The sequence below is a fragment of the Lactuca virosa genome, chromosome 7, assembly GCF_052849685.1.
Source record: "Lactuca virosa cultivar CGN04683 chromosome 7, Lactuca_virosa_CGN04683_v6, whole genome shotgun sequence".
NCBI classification, from domain to species: domain Eukaryota; kingdom Viridiplantae; phylum Streptophyta; class Magnoliopsida; order Asterales; family Asteraceae; genus Lactuca; species Lactuca virosa.
Window position 1 is genome coordinate 264,899,129 of NC_136432.1, and position 19,291 is coordinate 264,918,419.

At 43.3% G+C, this 19,291-nt stretch overlaps 1 protein-coding gene across 1 annotated transcript; it reads right to left on the minus strand.

The window, feature by feature from the left end:
- Nucleotides 1-959: 959 nt before the first annotated feature.
- LOC145123302 (phosphoglycerate kinase, chloroplastic) lies at nucleotides 960-3,462 on the minus strand. Its single transcript, XM_079058520.1, has 6 exons — nucleotides 2,918-3,462; nucleotides 2,390-2,467; nucleotides 2,047-2,307; nucleotides 1,652-1,969; nucleotides 1,414-1,572; nucleotides 960-1,321 (listed from the first exon to the last, which is right to left on the minus strand). The coding sequence occupies exons 1-6, from the start codon at nucleotides 3,332-3,334 to the stop codon at nucleotides 1,112-1,114; spliced, it is 1,443 nt and encodes a 480-aa protein (XP_078914646.1). The 5' UTR covers nucleotides 3,335-3,462; the 3' UTR covers nucleotides 960-1,111.
- Nucleotides 3,463-19,291: the final 15,829 nt, after the last annotated feature.

Below are 19,291 nucleotides of genomic sequence, written 5' to 3' on the forward strand. Positions count from 1 at the left end.
CAAAACTAATTATTACAATGATTCAACATGTCCTCATTCATTCATCCTATTTTAAATCCAAGTTTATCATACACATTTAAAATCAAAGCATTTAAAATCCAAGTTTCACCATCATAACCCCAACATCAAAATATTTAACCAATAATCTCAAAACAACAATGTACTTGCTGAAAATGCAACTAATCTCACACCTCAATTTACACACTTAGAACAGTTGTCTAAATAGTCTTCCAAATGCTAACGAGAAATGGATTTAGCCAAATACCTAACGCAGGTATTACACAAATCAAATATGCAAATGAAAGATACAACTCTTAAATTGCAATGCGGATGAGACAAGCATTGTTTGAAAATAGGGGTTTTCTATAAGTACCCCCTTCCTTTTCCAATTCCACCCCCCTTGATTTGATTTTTTGTCATTTGTTGTTGTTTTTTTTGTTTTTTTCCTATTTTGTTTTTTTGTTGTTTTTAATTCTTTTTTTAATTATTATTATTATTATTATTATTATTATTATTATTATATTTTGATTATTATTATTATTATTATTATTATTATTATTATTATAAATTTCGCACAAAATTTTAACATTCGGAAGACATTATAAATTCAAACGGCTATATAAAATCAGTTTTTAAATATTTTTTAATTACGGACAAAAAAGTTGTTCGAATTTTATAATGTCGTGCGAATTTATAATGTTTACCGAATTTTAAAATGTCGGGAGTAAAATTGGTTAATGGGTACTTATAGCACAACCCTTGAAAATATAGCATTAGTTTTTACATATTCCGAAACCTAATTTCCAATCATGAGAGATGATGGAGAGCTGACACACAACTCAGTTTCCCTTTCCTAATTTTAGCAAACTGTTATCATGTATGAAGCCATCAACCGAGAGAATCACAATATTAACGTATCTCTAATTGTTGAAAAGAAAAAGAAAAGAGAAGATTCTGAGTTTATACGAAAAGCCAATAATATATATTAAGATCTTGAAGGTCACCGCTGTTTTTGGGAACACAAAACACGACCTTAAATTTATGATAAACATCTACACCAAACTCATGTTTTTGTTTGTAACCATTAAAAAAAAAATGAAATCAGATTTTATTACACAGGAACAGCAACTGCCTCGTCAAGAGCATCAACACCAGGGAGTATTTTTCCTTCCAACAACTCCAAACTTGCACCACCACCTGTTGAGATGTGACTCATCACTTCCGCCACTCCAACTTTCTCGACAGCCGCCACTGAATCTCCACCTCCAATGATTGTAGTCACCCCCTTTCCACTAAGTTCAGCCAGTTTCTTTGCAACTGCCTGCAATTTTAGTTTATAAAAAAAATGATAAACAAGGATCGATGCAGTTTAAAGAGAAAAAAGAGTTGAAAATATATATATGGAACACACACCTCTGTTCCAACTGCAAATTTGTCAAACTCAAAGACTCCCATTGGTCCATTCCAGATGACAGTTTTGGTGGTTTCCAAGGCATCATTGAAAGTCTTGACAGAATCCGGTCCAATATCTAGGCCCATCCAGCCATCAGGGATAGCTGATGCTGGCACAATCTACATACATATAGTACCCAAAAAAAAATACTTGTTAGTATTAGTTTTTAGTTTTGACAAAAAAAAAAAAAAAAGCTACCTTGCTGTTTGCATCAGGTGCAAACTTGTCAGCAATGACGACATCTGTTGGTAGCAAGAGGGAGACGCCTTTTGCCTTGGCCTTTGCAAGGAGTGTGGTTGCAAGATCAAGCTTGTCTTCTTCCACCAATGAGGATCCTACTGAAAGCCCTTGTGCCTTGTAAAATGTGAAGATCATACCCCCACCTAAAAGCAATATGTCACATTTTTCAAGAAGGGACTCGATCACTCCAATCTTGGATGACACCTTTGAACCCCCAACAATGGCAGCAAATGGCCTTTTTGGGTTTGAAACTGCCCCATCAAGATAATCCAGTTCCTGCAGTTTTTAAACAAACAAACAAGTTACATATCATCCATCATTCATCAAGAGATCAATGAGTTGAGTTATCACACCTTTTGCAAAAGGAAACCAGCAACAGATGGCCTCAAGAACTTTGTGACTCCCTCAGTTGAGGCATGGGCTCTATGGGCAGTTCCAAAAGCATCATTTACATAAAGATCCGCTAGTGAAGCAAGCTTTTCTGCAAATCCAGGATCATTCTTTTCTTCCTCCTTGTAAAACCTTACGTTTTCAAGAAGAAGAACACCACCATCAGGAAGTGAAGCCACCAGCTTCTCCACATCTGGACCAATACAGTCATCCGCCTTCACAACCTGTTTTGTTTATCAATTAATAATTAATTAATATATTTTTCTACCTCTGTTTGCTTTTCTTTAAAGGACAACAAGTGTGTACCTCAACACCAATCAGTTCCGATAGTCTAGGAACAAGAGGAGCCAGGCTGTACTTGGGAGTCACACCTTTTGGCCTACCCTGAGGAATTTCAAAAAGGAAGTGAAGTGATGAGTCACAAAAATACCTCTTATTTCCAAACAAAAGAGAACAAAATACACATGTTCTTGGACCCAAAACCTCTTGGTTCAAAGGCTACCCCTCATCATCGTTTACTCTTTTCTTCAATGAAAAAAAGATTTCAGAAGAAAAACTCAGTCGGCCTTCTATTTCCTACAATGCATGTTTCCTGTTTTATCTTGTAAAATCATAAATGCTCACCACACAGTAAAAAGATTGTGATCGTAGCTCATTACACTCAACTACAACTTGAATCGAATGATCAAGCTTAAAAGAAGAGGTCGGAGGACTATATTAGTTACGATTATCATCTGAGATAAAAATGAGATTTAAATAGGAATGCATATGCTTGAGATGTGCTTGTCGCATTTAGAAATGGACAAAGATTGATCACGGAAGACCATCACATACCAAATGACTAGAAAGGATGACTTTAGCACCATTGCTGATCAAGTGCTTGATGGTTGGGACGGCGGCTCTGATTCTTGTATCATCTGTGATATTCTGACTGTCGTCCAATGGCACATTCAAATCAGCCCTAACGAACACCTTCTTGCCCTTTAGATCGGCAGGAGAGAGGTCTCCAACGCTCCTCTTGGCCATAGAGACAACGCCTGTGATTGGTCTGGCGGAGGTTTTGAGGGATTGGAGCTTGGAGGCTACATGTGCAGAGAAAAGGGGATCAGCGGCGGCGAATCCAAGGCCACGAAGTGGGGAACGCAGAAAGCGAGAAGGCAGGCGAACAGTGGGGCTGCTACGGGAGGTAGTGGAAGACGAAGAAGTTGTGGGGATGAGTGAGAGAGTGGTGGGTGATGCTGCAGAAGCCATTGTTGAATAATCGAGTAAGGAATGAATCAGTGGCAGTGATAGAGAAGAAATAGATGGGGTTTATTATGTGGGGATTTGGGGATTGGGTGTTTGCTTTTCCTTATCGTTGAGGAGAGGCCAAAGATCTTCGTCCTTGGATTTGCCTCTCCCTGTTCAACGGCTTTCTTTGGTCCAAGCGTCGGGTTTGAGTAAATTACAAAACACGTACCTCCACTATCATCAAACTACAGTTTGCTTTTGTTTCCTTTTTGTTTTTTTTTTTTTTTTGCATTCATAGTCCCTAATGGCTAGTGATGAGCATTAGAACCGCCGAAACCGGAACTGGAATTGGTAATAAGGTCCGGTTACCGGTTCTCCACTTTTTTGAAAACCGGTGCCGGTTTTAAAAACCGGAACCGGTTTGACATTTTTCCCGTTTTTTAAAATGCGCATAACTCACCCATATGAAGTCGGAATTAGTTAATTTTTTTTCCAACATAATTTAGAGTTTGTAATTCATTTTTGGCTGTACAAACATGTATTTTGGTTAGACATTGAATCAGACACATGCCCCGAAAGAAAGAATATCGATGCTGCGTTTTTTTCTATTTCAGCACTTTTTTGGTTTTTTGAATTTGTTTCGTTTTTTTAAATGTGCATAACTCATTCATATGACGTGGAATCACTTCATTTTTTTCTATCATATAATTTGGTGTTTGTACTTCATTTTAGACTGTACAAACACATATTGTGACAACCCGAAATTTCTATCTTGTACAGTCATTCAATTCAATCGCAGTCAGACTCGTTTCTGCTATCTTTTAGCATTGTTTAGGGTCTGTTTGAGTGTTCTAAGTCTAGTGCATTCAAGGTTTGGGTTTAGGGATGAGTTAACTTTCTTCGTATTGCATTCGGGCCAAACACTCCTTCAAGAGGAGTGTACGGCCGTACACCCAAGGTGGTCGTGAACCCATGCCCATATATAAGTTATTCCTTCATTTTTTTCACACTTTCTCACACTTTCACCTCAAGAACTTCCATTCTCTCTCAACTACAATCAAGAACACTCCTTCTAATCTTCAAAAGTGGTAAGTGATTCTTCATGTACCTTGTTATACTTGAAAGACCAATAGATCCAAGCCTTAATTCATCATGTTTCAACATCCATTCATGATCTTGAAGGGAGTACGGCCCTTCATAGGTTCATTGGTCGTACACACCTAAAGACCCTCCAAAATGAGAGTTTTGTTCATATTCTTGTTGTACATATGACACACTAGTTTCCTCATGGATCAAACACCCATTTTTACATGTTTCTTCCATGAGTGTACGGCCGTACACTCCATGACCGTACACCCAATGGCCGTACACTCTATGGCCGTACACCATCTTGACTGTACACACCTTGGCCGTACACTCCCTTGTGTGGTCGTAAACCCGTTTGATGCAATCACATGTGATTGTAACACTTCAATTCAAGTGTTTCCTAGTCCCTATAGTGGTTTCCTATCATAATTGGTTGTTATATACACTAATTATATCCATATATGTGTCATTATATGCTTACTAGGATCCGTTTGTGCTCGAGACTTCACTTGACACTTAGCATCCTACATCGATCTTACATTTGAATCACTTACTACAGGTGAGTTCATACCTCCGTATTTTCATAGTTTTTACTGTTTTAAGGGGGGGGGGGGGGAGGGGTACAAGTCTAACACAAAGATTTTGTGTTATACACAAATGGTTTCAAATATCTTATCAAAATGGATTTCAGTTATCATCAAATCAAATGGTTTTCAATGATTGTATCAAAATGACATCAAGTCACCAAAATGTATTTCAAATTATTAAACTTCTTTTAAATGTTTTTTATAAACTTATATTTCTCCTAGAAATCATACTTGTATATATATATATATATATATATATATATATATATATATATATATATAAGATTTAAAAGGCTTAGGACTGATAACCTACTTTGGTTCCTTTTCCTTGTTTGGATGTGGGATTACAAGTATCAGTTATTTGTCTGAGTGTCATTTAAATTTTACTTATATATATTTGTATATGCATACAAGTATAAAAGTTAGTTCATTAAGTTCAATTACCCTTTGTAACATGTTAAGCAAGGGGTTGCATTCATGAATACTCAGTATCTATTCAGAAAGTACATATAAATTATAATGGGTATAATTTATGATTCACAGAACATTAATTCACAATTCAAGTATACTAAAGTACATTGTTTTACAAGAACAAAGGTTTGATTCAAAACTAATCAATGATATACATCTTTCAGATACATGTTAAGAATACTAATTCAAGAACATATTGCCAATCATTCATTTTAGAATGATTGGGTTTTCATAACTATTATACATGTAACGTTTATATGCTTTTTATGAGTCAATTGATACAGGTTGTTTAATTCATTTAAACAATATAGTTAAAGTCCTGACATTATAACCAGAATCTCCAGCCGGGGATCGAAACAATGTATGTATAGATCTATATTGGGATTGACAACCCCACACTCAGACTGCTAGCTACAGTCAGGCATACACGCCTACGAGTGACAGCTGTTATCAACAACTTTCAACGCATTCATAGCGTTGGGTCAATCCATCTGGTCAGTGTGGTTATAATAACTCATATAAAAGATATTAACAATACGTTAGTGTATAATTAACTAAACATAAGTACATTTTCAAAGTACTAGTTTATAAGATACAATTTACAGTATTACATTACAGTTTACAATAACAGTAGATGAAACCAGGAACACTCTCAGTTACAAGTTTACAAAAGGTATACAAATACAAAACATTGGTTTACAAACAGAACAGTTTTATGTAACTAAAACTACTTTTCATATACAGTAGAAAATATAGGATTTTCTGGAACAGTTTACTTATTCAAGAAACAGATAACATTCATTCAAAAATACTTATGCACTCACTCAACTTTATGTTGATAATCTCTTTTCAAATTACTTGTATTCTCAGGGAACCAATAGACAGGTACTCCCCGTGCTTTTGAGAAGATGGAGCTATTTATGTCTTGTCTTCTTCTTTTGTATAACTATTTGGTTTCAGTATACTATGATGAAACACATGTAAATACTTATACTTTTTAAATACAGTGGTTATTTGTACTCTGATTACTATAATGCATGTGGTGTGATACTACAAATGAAGTCCTCCACCCCCGGACGTTTCCGTCGTCTGGTTTGGGGGTGTGACAGATTGGTATCAGAGCAATGTTTATAGTGAACTCAGTATATCAATCCATAAAAGATATACAAACTATAAATACATTTGGGGCTGAGAGTTCTGACTACCAGTATACTTTTAAAATTTTAAGTATTTTTACAAGAAGTATACTAACACTCATACCTACAAGTACGGTATCACAGTCATAAGAACTTAAAAGTATTTGGATGTTGGACATTACAGTCAAACCTGGGCAGTTATGTAATCATATCTGAGATTAATATAGCCTGATCAACTATATTGATTTGAGATATGACCAACATGTGTTTGGGAGTGATAGTGATGTTGTGACATGTCTAAAACTTACCAATTATACATATATTCAGAAGAACTCTAGAACAGAACATAAAGATTTAAATACTATAGGGGTATTTTAGGCACTATATACTAATAATAAACATGTGAAAACAATAGAACAATTGAGGGTAGAACTATAAATATTAAGGGTATATTACAGTTATATATAATTAAAGTTATATAGACTTAGAATATGTGATCTAGCTTCATTTCCTATTCCTTGTTTGGTTGTGGATTTAGAGTCGGGTCATTTAATCGAAGGTCAGTTATACCCAAGTTATATATAATTAGTATACACTTGATAGTTATAGTAATACCTAGAACAAGTCATACATAATACATTACTTGTTAACTGTAAGTCTCTCTCGTAGAAACTTGTATCCTTAATTTATCGTTACTAACTATACTCTATATCTCTTATCCATATTCTCGCTTAGATAACAATGGCTGGATTTCATCTACCTGGAGACCCTTATTTTCCCAATCAAGGACAAGATGCAGAGCCAGAAGAAAATCACGAAATTCCCTTAAATGATGATTTTGTAGAAAATTTTCCTGAAGACAATGATTCCGGATCAGAAGCCTATAATCCACCACCAGTTGCCCAAAATCCTAACCCTCGTCCGGCTTTTCAAGGCCTGACGCCTCTGTGGGCGGAAAGCTTGGAAACATGGAGTCAAGAGCAGGGTCAACCCATACCATACAACGGAGACAGAAGCTTCTACAACCTGAGCGAAGGAGGCTCAGCAGACAGAGTCCTGCCAATTCTGGTCCGCAAGGTTGCTCGAAATGAAATACAGGGTAGGACAGCCATCAACCGAATCATGGAAGTTGATGCCAATGCGGGAGTTAATACAGTCCGCATTTGTCGTCTTGAAGATGCTCGCGAGAGAGCTACGAGAGACAATGAGTCTCTGCTGCAAGAATTAGTTGTAACTCTAGCTGAAGTCATAGAGCTTCGAGCGTCTAACAGTGTATGAAAGACATCTGCTTGCTGTGGAGCGTCAGCTGGCTGAGTTGAGGTTTCATCCAAGTGATACCCGTCGCCAGTAGGAGATGCTCTACTCATTTCCTGTTCACTCTTTTGGTTATAATTAAAGTCTACGGATATGTTCTAGCGTTATTTTTCATGTTTTTCAGTAAGACCGTGAAAATTTCATTTTCGGTAAGTCAGTATGATGTCGATGTTTTTCTCAGAATTTGGTATATTGTAGACCTGTTTAGGGTCAAGTTTTCCAGACTTTATGTATTCAATATGCCAATTTAATCGACATGCATTTTCATACTCTTTGAAAAATAACCACTCAATTTCATATCATCCTGTTGCAAGTCTATGGCGTCCACCGCTCGTCGCAGCAGAACACCTGGTTACAACAACCAACACAACACCACAAACGACACTCACTCGCCAGCCACAACTAGCTGATTGTAGAACGCAACCACAACCACAGAGAACAGAGACAAATACCTTGTCTCCAAGCATAATAATACCTTCTTCCCAGCAACAAACGACGACTCACCAACTTTCCCCTATGGAAAGCATGTCACATATCCCACTCTTCGCATAGCATCCGATGTTCAACCCTTACTACCGTCACTTCAAAGGAGTTCTCCCTCAAGCTCCGCAGTCGCAAGGCGAAAAGGCCCAAACAGCACTGGAGCATGGGGTAAACTCACACACGGTGGAGCAGTCGGACTCTAACTCACCGTCCCAACAACCCACATACACAAACACGATGCAACAACCATATGTTCCACAGACGGTGTGGTACAATCAAGGGTATAACTATGGATATGCTCAGGGATACAACAATCTATACTACGCCCAACAAATCATGTAATACGGAGGATTTCCCTCCATGGACGAACCAACGTGAAGCGTCATCTCTGCATTCTACCCGGAGCTCCTATAGTACGAGATACCCCATTCAGAAATGATCTCAAATATACCCAAATATAATGGCACGATGGACCCGGACGAGAACATAGATACCTATGAATGGACGATGACGTCGCTCTGAATGGACAAGAGGTTCATTTGCACGTAGTTCCCAGTCACGTTAGAAGGGAATGCAGGCAAATGTTTCAAAGCGCTCCGTCCGCGAAGTATCTCAATGAAACACCCCAAAAATACAACCCAAAAATTTCATTTTTAAAACATTGTTAAAACCATCATTTCAGTACCAAAGTGTAAAAATCATAAACTATGTGTTTCAAAATCTCATAATATCTATCACATGTCAAATCTCATGTCAAATGTCATATCTAAATATCATAGCAAAACTCCCAGGCTGAAGACTGTGGTGTGTGCCATGCGATCATCCCGAGCCCTTCCCTTTGCTAGTAGAAGTACCTGAAACCAAAACTGAAAACTGTAAGCACAAAGCTTAGTGAGCTCCCCCAAACTACCACATATAGCATGTAACAATCACATAACTCTAGGACTTCTCCCAACTGCATCAGGACGAATCCCGGCATCGGCTTACCCGACATCGGACTCCTGCCCGGCATCGGGCTCACCCCGGCATCCGACCGCATCAGGCATCGGGCTCACCCCGACATCGGGCTTACCCCGGCACATACACAGCATAACATATATCATTAACATATAATCTGCATCGGGATTGCCCCGGCATCGGACCGAAGCCCGGAACACATAATCATAACATATAACTAGCATACATCGGGCTTACCCCGGAACACATAACACCTAACACATAAACATGCAGGAATCACAAAGACATCAGGCATACATAACTACTTCTCGGGACCGCCCCGGCATCGGACTGAGGTCCGGAACATATAAACTGCATCAGGCTAACCCCGGCATCAGGCTTACCCCGGTGTACTCTACAACTTAAACGAGCCGGAATTGTGGCCGTAGACCCGTTCCTACTGGAAGAAAACTCACCTCGCGTAACTGGCTGCTGAACACTAAGTGGAAATATCTGACTGCTGCTCTGGCGACTCTCCGGCTATAATTTCCACAATGACACTTAGTTAGAAACCGACAACTATCCTTAGGTTAAATTGACCATTTTACCCCTAACTAAAGTCCACATCCTGGTCAAAGTCAACTTTCCAGTTGACCGGACTCGCCGAGTTGGCCTGCCAACTCGCCGAGTCCCAATCCTTTCATCTATCCCCAACTCGTCTCCACTCGTCGAGTTTAGCAAGAACTCGACGAGTTCTCCTTCAACTATAACCTTGGGACAATCTTTATCTGACTCGTCGAGTTCCTCCTTAACTCATCGAGTTTATCTTCATCATACGAACGTGTCTAGTCTTTGACTCGCCGAGTTGTATGAACAACTCGTCGAGTCCGTCTTCATGAGTTGGGAGATGGCCTTCGACTCGTCGAGTACGTTCCTGCACTCGCCGATTCCCATGGTTTCTAGATCCATGGCTTTGTCCATTTCAATGAGTCCCTTCCCTGGACCCATCCAAATCCCTTCTGAACTAAAATGGGTTCCTCTGAGTCATAACAGTTTTGGGAACCAACGCACGACTCGCCGAGTCCCAAGAACGACTCGCCGAGTCCATGCATGTCCAAGTCTAATAATTCGATTTCTGATGTGCAAACTCATCCAGAAGGTAGATCTAGGCTCCTAAGATCGGTATGACGCGTAAAGTCATGAACTTTGCGTTCATGCATGGGACTTTTATGCTCAAAGGACCAAAAATGGGGTTTATTTCATACTTCGGGTTCTCATGGCCATAAAGATGGCACCTTTATGCCATGAGGACCCTCCAAGGTTCCAGATTTGTGTGTAAATCGACTTGAGACGTCCAAGTCCCAAGGATCAAGCTCCTTGGACCCAAAATGTCATAAAGATGACCATAAGGAGATCTAAGAAACTACAAGTCAAGTATGAGGCTTGATTACCAGAAAGTGAAGAGAAGCTGATGTTGTTCCTGGATCTACAATCTTCTCTTGAAGTCCTCTTTCTTCCTCTTCTTCTCACAAGCTTCAAATACACCAAATAACTCTCAAAATCACAAAGAAAACTCAAGTTCACTTATGGAGGATTAGGGTTTCGGGATTACTGCTCTGGAGGTGATGGAGGCTGGACAAGAGGCCTATAATGTTGCTTAAATAGGGTGCAAACCCTAAATATTAGGGTTTCCCCCAGACTGGCCTACTCGTCGAGTCAAGGCGTGGACTCGCCGAGTAGGTCACTTAAACCCGCGTCCAAACCTGACATCTACTCGACGAGTTAGGACTACAACTCGTCGAGTAGATCTTATAAAATGACATTTAATGAATTAAATACGTACCAGAAACGGGGCTTTACAATTCTCCCCCACTTGTCTTAGACTTCGTCCTCGAAGTCTGCTGCATCTGGAAACAACTCCGGGTAGTGCTCTCTCATCTCCTCCTCGGGCTCCCATATCCACTCCGAGCCCTTGCGGTGTTGCCACTGCACCTTCACTAACTCTACTCTCTTGTTCCTCACCTCTTTCACCTTGCGATCTAAAATCGTCACTGGTCTCTCGATATAGTTCAGGCTATCGTCAACCTGAATGCCCTCTAGGGGTACCACTCCTAAATCATCCACTAAGCACTTCCGCAACTGAGAGACATGGAAAGTGCTATGGATCTGGCTGAGCTCTGCCGGAAGATCTAACCGATAAGCAACCCGTCCTACCCGGGCCAAAACCCTAAACAGACCAATAAACCTGGGGCCCAACTTACCCCGCTTCCGAAATCTGATAACACCCTTCCAGGGTGACACTTTTAGGAGGACCATATCGCCCACCTGAAACTCCAAGTCCGAACGCCGCTTGTCGGCGTAACTCTTCTGTCGACTCTAAGCAGTCTGGAGCCTGCTCCGGACTTGTTGAATTCGCTCCGTGGTCTTTAGTACTACCTCCGTACTCCCCATGACTCTCTAACCGACCTCACCCCAGCAGATTGGGGTCCTGCACTTCCTCCCGTAGAGCATCTCGAAGGGAGGTCGGTCTATACTGGAGTGGTAGCTGTTGTTATACGAAAATTCCGCTAACGGAAGATACGTATCCCAACTGCCACCGAAGTCTAGCACACATGCTCGAAGCATGTCCTCGAGAGTCTGAATCGTCCTCTCACTCTGTCTGTCCGTCTGAGGGTGGAAAGCGGTGCTGAAATGGAGACGAGTACCCATCTCGTCGTGAAACCGCTTCCAAAATCTGGAAGTAAACCGGACATCTCGGTCTGACACCACCGAGACAGGCACTCCATGACGTGCCACTACCTCTTGCACATAAATCTCGGTCAACTTCTCGGCCGTGCGGCCTCTGGTTCTCCGCCTTGACCTTCCTGCAGGTCAGACACCTTTCAACGTACCAGGCGACGTCCCGCTTCATGCAGGGCCACCAATAATCCGGGCGAAGATCCCTGTACATCTTCGTCGCCCCTGGATGGATGGAGAACCGAGACTTGTGGGCCTCATCCATCAACACCTGTCGCACTCCTCCCCAGTACGGTACCCGGACCCTCCCATGCAGGGTCAACAATCCCCGACCGTCATAATCAAACGAAGCCACTCGGCCAACTATCCTCTCGCACTTCTGGCGCTCCTCCTTCAGGCCCTCAACCTGCGCCTCCCTAATCTTCTCCAACAGTGGAGTAACTACTGTCATCCTCAAACAGATATCTCGAATCGGAGCAGCTACCGCCTTGCGGCTCAGGGCGTCGGCCACTACGTTGGCCTTGCCCATGTGGTAGAGGATCTCACAATCGTAATCCTTTACCACGTCTAACCACCGACGCTGCCTCATGTTCAGATTCGGCTGATCCATGAGGTACCTCAAAATCTTGTGGTCCGTGTAAATAGTACAACAGACCCTATAGAGGTAATGCCGCCAACTCTTGAGGGCGAACACTACAGCCCCCAACTCCAAATCATGCGTCGGGTAGTTAGCCTTGTGAGGCTTCAACTGCCTCGAGGCATAAGCTATCACATGCCCCCGCTGCATCAACAATGCTCCCATACATGTGATCGAAGCGTCACAGTAGACTACAAAGTCATCTACTCCCTCTGGCAGGGTAAGAATCGGCGCCTCGCACAATCACTGCCTGAGCGTCTCAAAGGTTGTCTGCTGCTCAGGACCCCAGCGAAACACTACCGACTTCTTGGTCAGTCGGGTCAATGGTACTGCTATCTTGGAGAAATCCTGGATGAATCCCCTGTAGTACCCTGCCAATCCCAGGAAGCTCCGAATCTCGGATGGAGATCTCGGGACCTCCCACTGCATCACGGCCTCAATCTTGGCCGGATCTACTAATATACTCTTCTGGTTGACAAAGTGCCCCAGAAACTGCACCTCGCGCAACCAGAATTCGCACTTGGAGAACTTTGCGAAAAGTGTCTCCATCCTCAAGGTCTCAAGCACCTCCCCGAGGTGTTCCTCGTGTTGCTCCTCTGTCTTGGAATAGACCAAGATGTCATCAATTAATACTATCACAGACCGATCCAGCATCGGCCTACACACGCGGTTCATGAGGTCCATGAACGCGGCTGGAGCATTGGTGAGCCCAAAAGGCATCACTACAAACTCATAATGACCATAGCAGGTCCTAAAAGCGGTCTTCCGCACATCATCATCTCTGACCCGCATCTGGTGATATCCGGACTGTAGATCAATCTTGGAAAACCAAGATGCTCCCTGAAGCTGATCGAACAAATCATCTATCCTCGGGAGTGGGTAACGGTTCGGGGGTTAGCAATATATCTTGGCTTGACAGAAAGAGAATAAGCGTTCATTTGATCTTGATCCTTGTGGATCGAACAAGGGCCTAAACTGTATCTCCAGGGCTCCCCGGTAATCAATGCACATACGGTGCGACCCGTCCTTCTTCTTCACAAATAGGATCGGGGCTCCCCATGGTGAACTGCTCGGCCTGATAAAACCCTTGTCTAGCAGCTCTTGCAGCTACGTAGATAACTCCTGCATCTCGGGAGGAGCCAACCGATACGGTGCCTTGGCTATCGGAGCCGCACCAGGAACCAGGTCAATCCGAAACTCAACCTGTCTCTCAGGAGGTATCCCGGGCAAATCCTCCGGGAATACATCCGGGTACTCTCGTACCACCGGTACATCATCAACCGTCGCCTTACCCTTATCCCGGGTATCCATAACATAGGCGACGTATCCCGCGCAACCCTGCTGGAAATAGCACCTCGCTCTCGCTGCTGAATAAAGAATCGGTACGCGCTGTGGCCTCTCGCCCTGAATCACTAACTCTCCCCCACTAGGAGTGCGAACCCTCACCAACTGTAGCTCACAATCAATCACTGCTCCATTGGAACTCAGCCAATCCATACCCACTATAACCTTGTTCCCTCACAGGGGAATAGGAACCAAATCTACTGGGAACTGCTCATCAAATAAACGCAGGGTACATCCTCTATGAACTCTCGCGACTCTGACGATCCTATCATCTGCTATCTCAACGTCGAGTGGATAATCCAGCTCCCCCGGAGCCCTGCTAAATCGCTTGCTAAGCGCGAGCGACACAAATGATCGGGTATCCCCTAAATCAAATAATACCATAGCTGAGATGCCGTTCACTAAGAACGACCCTGTCACCACGTCAGGAGCTGCTCGTGCCTCCTCTGCAGTGAGCTGAAAAGCTCTGCTCCGCGCCGTAGGCGCCTCAGCCCCGCCCTAACGGCCGTCTGTAATCCTCAAGGTGGCAGGAGAAGGTGTTGCCACCTTCCCTGCTGCTGCTAAGCTCGGGCACTGGGACCGCTTGTGTCCCCTCTGATTGCACTGAAAGCAAATCAGGTATGATGATGTTGTGGTGGTGGTAGTAGCTGTACAATCTCGGCTCATGTGACCTGTTCGGCCGCACTTGTAGCAGCCCGAACTCCCTGCCTTGCACGCCCCCTCGTGCATCATGTCGCATTTGCCACAACAACTGTGGCTCTGCTGGCTCCGAGATCTATGATCTGATACCTTGGGTTTCTTACCCGAACCTGCTGCGCCAGACGCCACTTCTAGCTTCCTCTTCCTCTCCACCTCTAGATCAATCTCCCTCTCACGAGCCCTCGCAATCATGTCCTCCAGCGTCTTGCAGCTGGAACGGCTCACAAACTGGCGGATATCACTCCGACACATCTCATGATATCGGGCCTTCTTCATCTCCTCCTCCGCCACATACTGCGGAACGAGAAGGGCCCTCTCCCTAAACTTGGCGGTAATCTCCGCCACAGTCTCTGTCGTCTGCTGGAGGTCCTGAAACTCCCTAGCAAGCTGTTGCACCTCAATGACAGGTGCAAAATCGGCCCTGAACCTGGTCATGAAATCACTCCAGGTCATCGCATCCAACACAGTGTCATCTTTAATGGCTCTCCCGACCTCCTCCCACCAATCTCGTGCCCTGTCCTTCAGAAGACAGGATGCTAATCTGACCTTGTCCCCCTGAGGAGATTTGCTGGTACGGAACGTGTTGGCGACATCTGCCAACCATCTGGTACTCACAATGGGGTCTCGAGCCCCATGGTAGTCAGGAGCTCCACAAGCTCTAAACTCCCTGAAAGTCAATGTGCGCGATCCCATCATGGCCGCTATCTCAGTACGGAACGCGCTCAACTTCTCATTTAGAAGCTCTAAGATACCCTCCTTGACCGACCCGAAAATTACAGGGGTCTGGTCCAGTATGCTGCATGTGACCTCCAAGGAGATAAACTCCCTGGTCTGCTCATCTAACTGCCTGGCTCCAGAACCTGAGCCCGATCCCTCTCCTGCACCTGAGCTACCCACTGCTGGTGTGGAGCGCAAAACCACCATTCTGAAACACATCATAACAAACATCAGAATACTAATATAACTGGAGGGATCACATACACTCCAAGTTCCCTGGTCTTATCTCACCTTCCTTGACTCGAGTACGGATCCTCTACTTTCAGTAGTACGGGCCCATACTACCTTCCACATCTATCCGTACTTTCCTCAAGAACTACCTCGACTCCACCAAGTCCCTTCTACTACTACTACTGCTGATCTCATACTAAACTCTTCCTAGGCTTGCCCTAGGGTAATCACCAACCCACTCTCCGCCATCAGCTGCATAAGAAGTCCCTGCTTTCTTTCACTAACTAGCTCGCGAATACTATTACATATTACTCAGACTAGATAATTCTTCGAATGAGAGATCCTACTCTACAACGGTTGGACTCAGACAAGAGCTACGAAATAGAGCTAGACTTAACCTTCTGAAATTATTTAGTCCTTGCAATATGCAATGTAACATATTCGTTTACTACATAGAGAAAGATAACTAAGACTCCTAAAAGCACAAAACAAGCAGCATTCGAGCATTGAGTACACATAATCAAGCATCTACTACTCTGGCTATCATACTGACTAATCTGTACTAGCATGCAATTCATATAAGGTTGAACACATATAACAGGCACATAAGGCATCCTTCCTAGATCCTTAGTCCTAATCTAGCATGTTGTTCTAATAAAGCTGATAATCCTAACATAGCATAAACTTGTATGGGTAAATTGGGAGTACTTACTTGAGCTCGGTTGATTGCATGCACCACACCCTTTTCTCTTTTCAAAGTTCTTTTTTTTTAAATTCTTCTCACTTTTCTAAAACTCTTTTCTTTCCTCAAGATCCTTTTTACAAAAATTGATTTTCTTTTGAAAATTTCTATACCAATTCCTTAGTTTGAGTTCAGACACACCCGAAAGTGTGCCCGAATCCCTCAAACCAAGGCTCCGATACCATCTTGAAACACCCCAAAAATACAACCCAAAAATTTCGTTTTTAAAACATTGTTAAAACCATCATTTCAGTACCAAAGTGTAAAAATCATAAACTATGTGTTTCAAAATCTCATAATATCTATCACATGTCAAATCTCATGTCAAATGTCATATCTAAATATCATAGCAAAACTCCCAGGCTGAAGACTGTGGTGTGTGCCATGCGATCATCCCGAGCCCTTCCCTTTGCTAGTAGAAGTACCTGAAACCAAAACTGAAAATTGTAAGCACAAAGCTTAGTGAGCTCCCCCAAACTACCACATATAGCATGTAACAATCACATAACTCTGGGACTTCTCCCAACTGCATCGGGATGAATCCCGGCATCGGCTTACCCGACATCGGACTCCTGCCCGGCATCGGGCTCACCCCGGCATCCGACCGCATCAGGCATCGGGCTCACCCCGGCATCGGGCTTACCCCGGCACATACACAGCATAACATATATCATTAACATATAATCTGCATCGGGATTGCCCCGGCATCGGACCGAAGCCCGGAACACATAATCATAACATATAACTAGCATACATCGGGCTTACCCCGGAACACATAACACCTAACACATAAACATGCAGGAATCACAAAGACATCAGGCATACATAACTACTTCTCGGGACCGCCCCGGCATCGGACCGAGGTCCGGAACATATAAACTGCATCAGGCTAACCCCGGCATCGGGCTTACCCTGGTGTACTCTACAACTTAAACGAGCCGGAATTGTGGCCGTAGACCCGTTCCTACTGGAAGAAAACTCACCTCGCGTAACTGGCTGCTGAACACTAAGTGGAAATATCTGACTGCTGCTCTGGCGACTCTCCGGCTATAATTTCCACAATGACACTTAGTCAGAAACCGACAACTATCCTTAGGTTAAATTGACCATTTTACCCCTAACTAAAGTCCACATCCTGGTCAAAGTCAACTTTCCAGTTGACCGGACTCGCCAAGTTGGCCTGCCAACTCGCCGAGTCCCAATCCTTTCATCTATCCCCAACTCGTCTCCACTCGTCGAGTTTAGCAAGAACTCGACGAGTTCTCCTTCAACTATAACCTTGGGACAATCTTTATCTGACTCGCCGAGTTCCTCCTTAACTCGTCGAGTTTATCTTCATCATACGAACGTGTCTAGTCTTTGACTCGCCGAGTTGTATGAACAACTCGTCGAGTCTGTCTTCATGAGTTGGGAGATGGCCTTCGACTCGTCGAGTACGTTCCTGCACTCGCCGATTCCCATGGTTTCTAGATCCATGGCTTTGTCCATTTCAATGAGTCCCTTCCCTGGACCCATCCAAATCCCTTCTGAACTAAAATGGGTTCCTCTGAGTCATAACAGTTTTGGGAACCAACGCACGACTCGCCGAGTCCCAAGAACGACTCGCCGAGTCCATGCATGTCCAAGTCTAATAATTCGATTTCTGATGTGCAAACTCATCCAGAAGGTAGATCTAGGCTCCTAAGATCGGTATGAGGTGTAAAGTCATGAACTTTACGTTCATGCATGGGACTTTTATGCTCAAAGGACCAAAAATGGGGTTTATTTCATACTTGGGGTTCTCATGGCCATAAAGATGACACCTTTATGCCATGAGGACCCTCCAAGGTTCCAGATTTGTGTGTAAATCGACTTGGGACGTCCAAGTCCCAAGGATCAAGCTCCTTGGACCCAAAATGTCATAAAGATGACCATAAGGAGATCTAAGAAACTACAAGTCAAGTATGAGGCTTGATTACTAGAAAGTGAAGAGAAGTTGATGTTGTTCCTGGATCTACAATCTTCTCTTGAAGTCCTCTTTCTTCCTCTTCTTCTCACAAGCTTCAAATACACCAAATAACTCTCAAAATCACAAAGAAAACTCAAGTTCACTTATGGAGGATTAGGGTTTCGGGATTACTGCTCTGGAGGTGATGGAGGCTGGACAAGAGGCCTATAATGTTGCTTAAATAGGGTGCAAACCCTAAATATTAGGGTTTCCCCCAGACTGGCCTACTCGTCTAGTCAAGGCGTGGACTCGCCGAGTAGGTCACTTAAACCCGCGTCCAAACCTGACATCTACTCGACGAGTTAGGGCTATAACTCATCGAGTAGATCTTATAAAATGACATTTAATGAATTAAATACGTACCAGAAACGGGGCGTTATACTCAAGCTTCAAGCAATTACGATACCTCTTTCTCAACAACTTTATGCAACTTTGAAAAGGGAGAAGAGGCACGAACTCCATCATGGTGCGCAAGCAAAAGGAAGGAGAGTCGATACGGGAGTACTATGACAGGTTCACCCTCGCAACACTCAGCGTGGCAGGACACGAAGAATTCCTTGTTACGGGCGCCTTCGCCCAAGGACTTCTCCCTGGCCCTATATCAAAAAATATGCATGGAACAGTGCCGAAAACAAGAGACGAGCTCAAATACAGGGTGGAGAAGTACCTAATGCAAGTCGAGGGCGAGGAGCGGAAGGAAGCAAACATTAAAGCGGTGGCAAACACATATATCAAACAAGAGGAAGCAGACGCTCGTTCCAGCTCCCACCATCGGGAGCACCACAGAGAGAATCACGATAAACACAGCCGACAATTGAGACATTCGTCTCGAAGGTTCCGTCTATTCGGCAGAGACGAGTCGCGAGGAAATA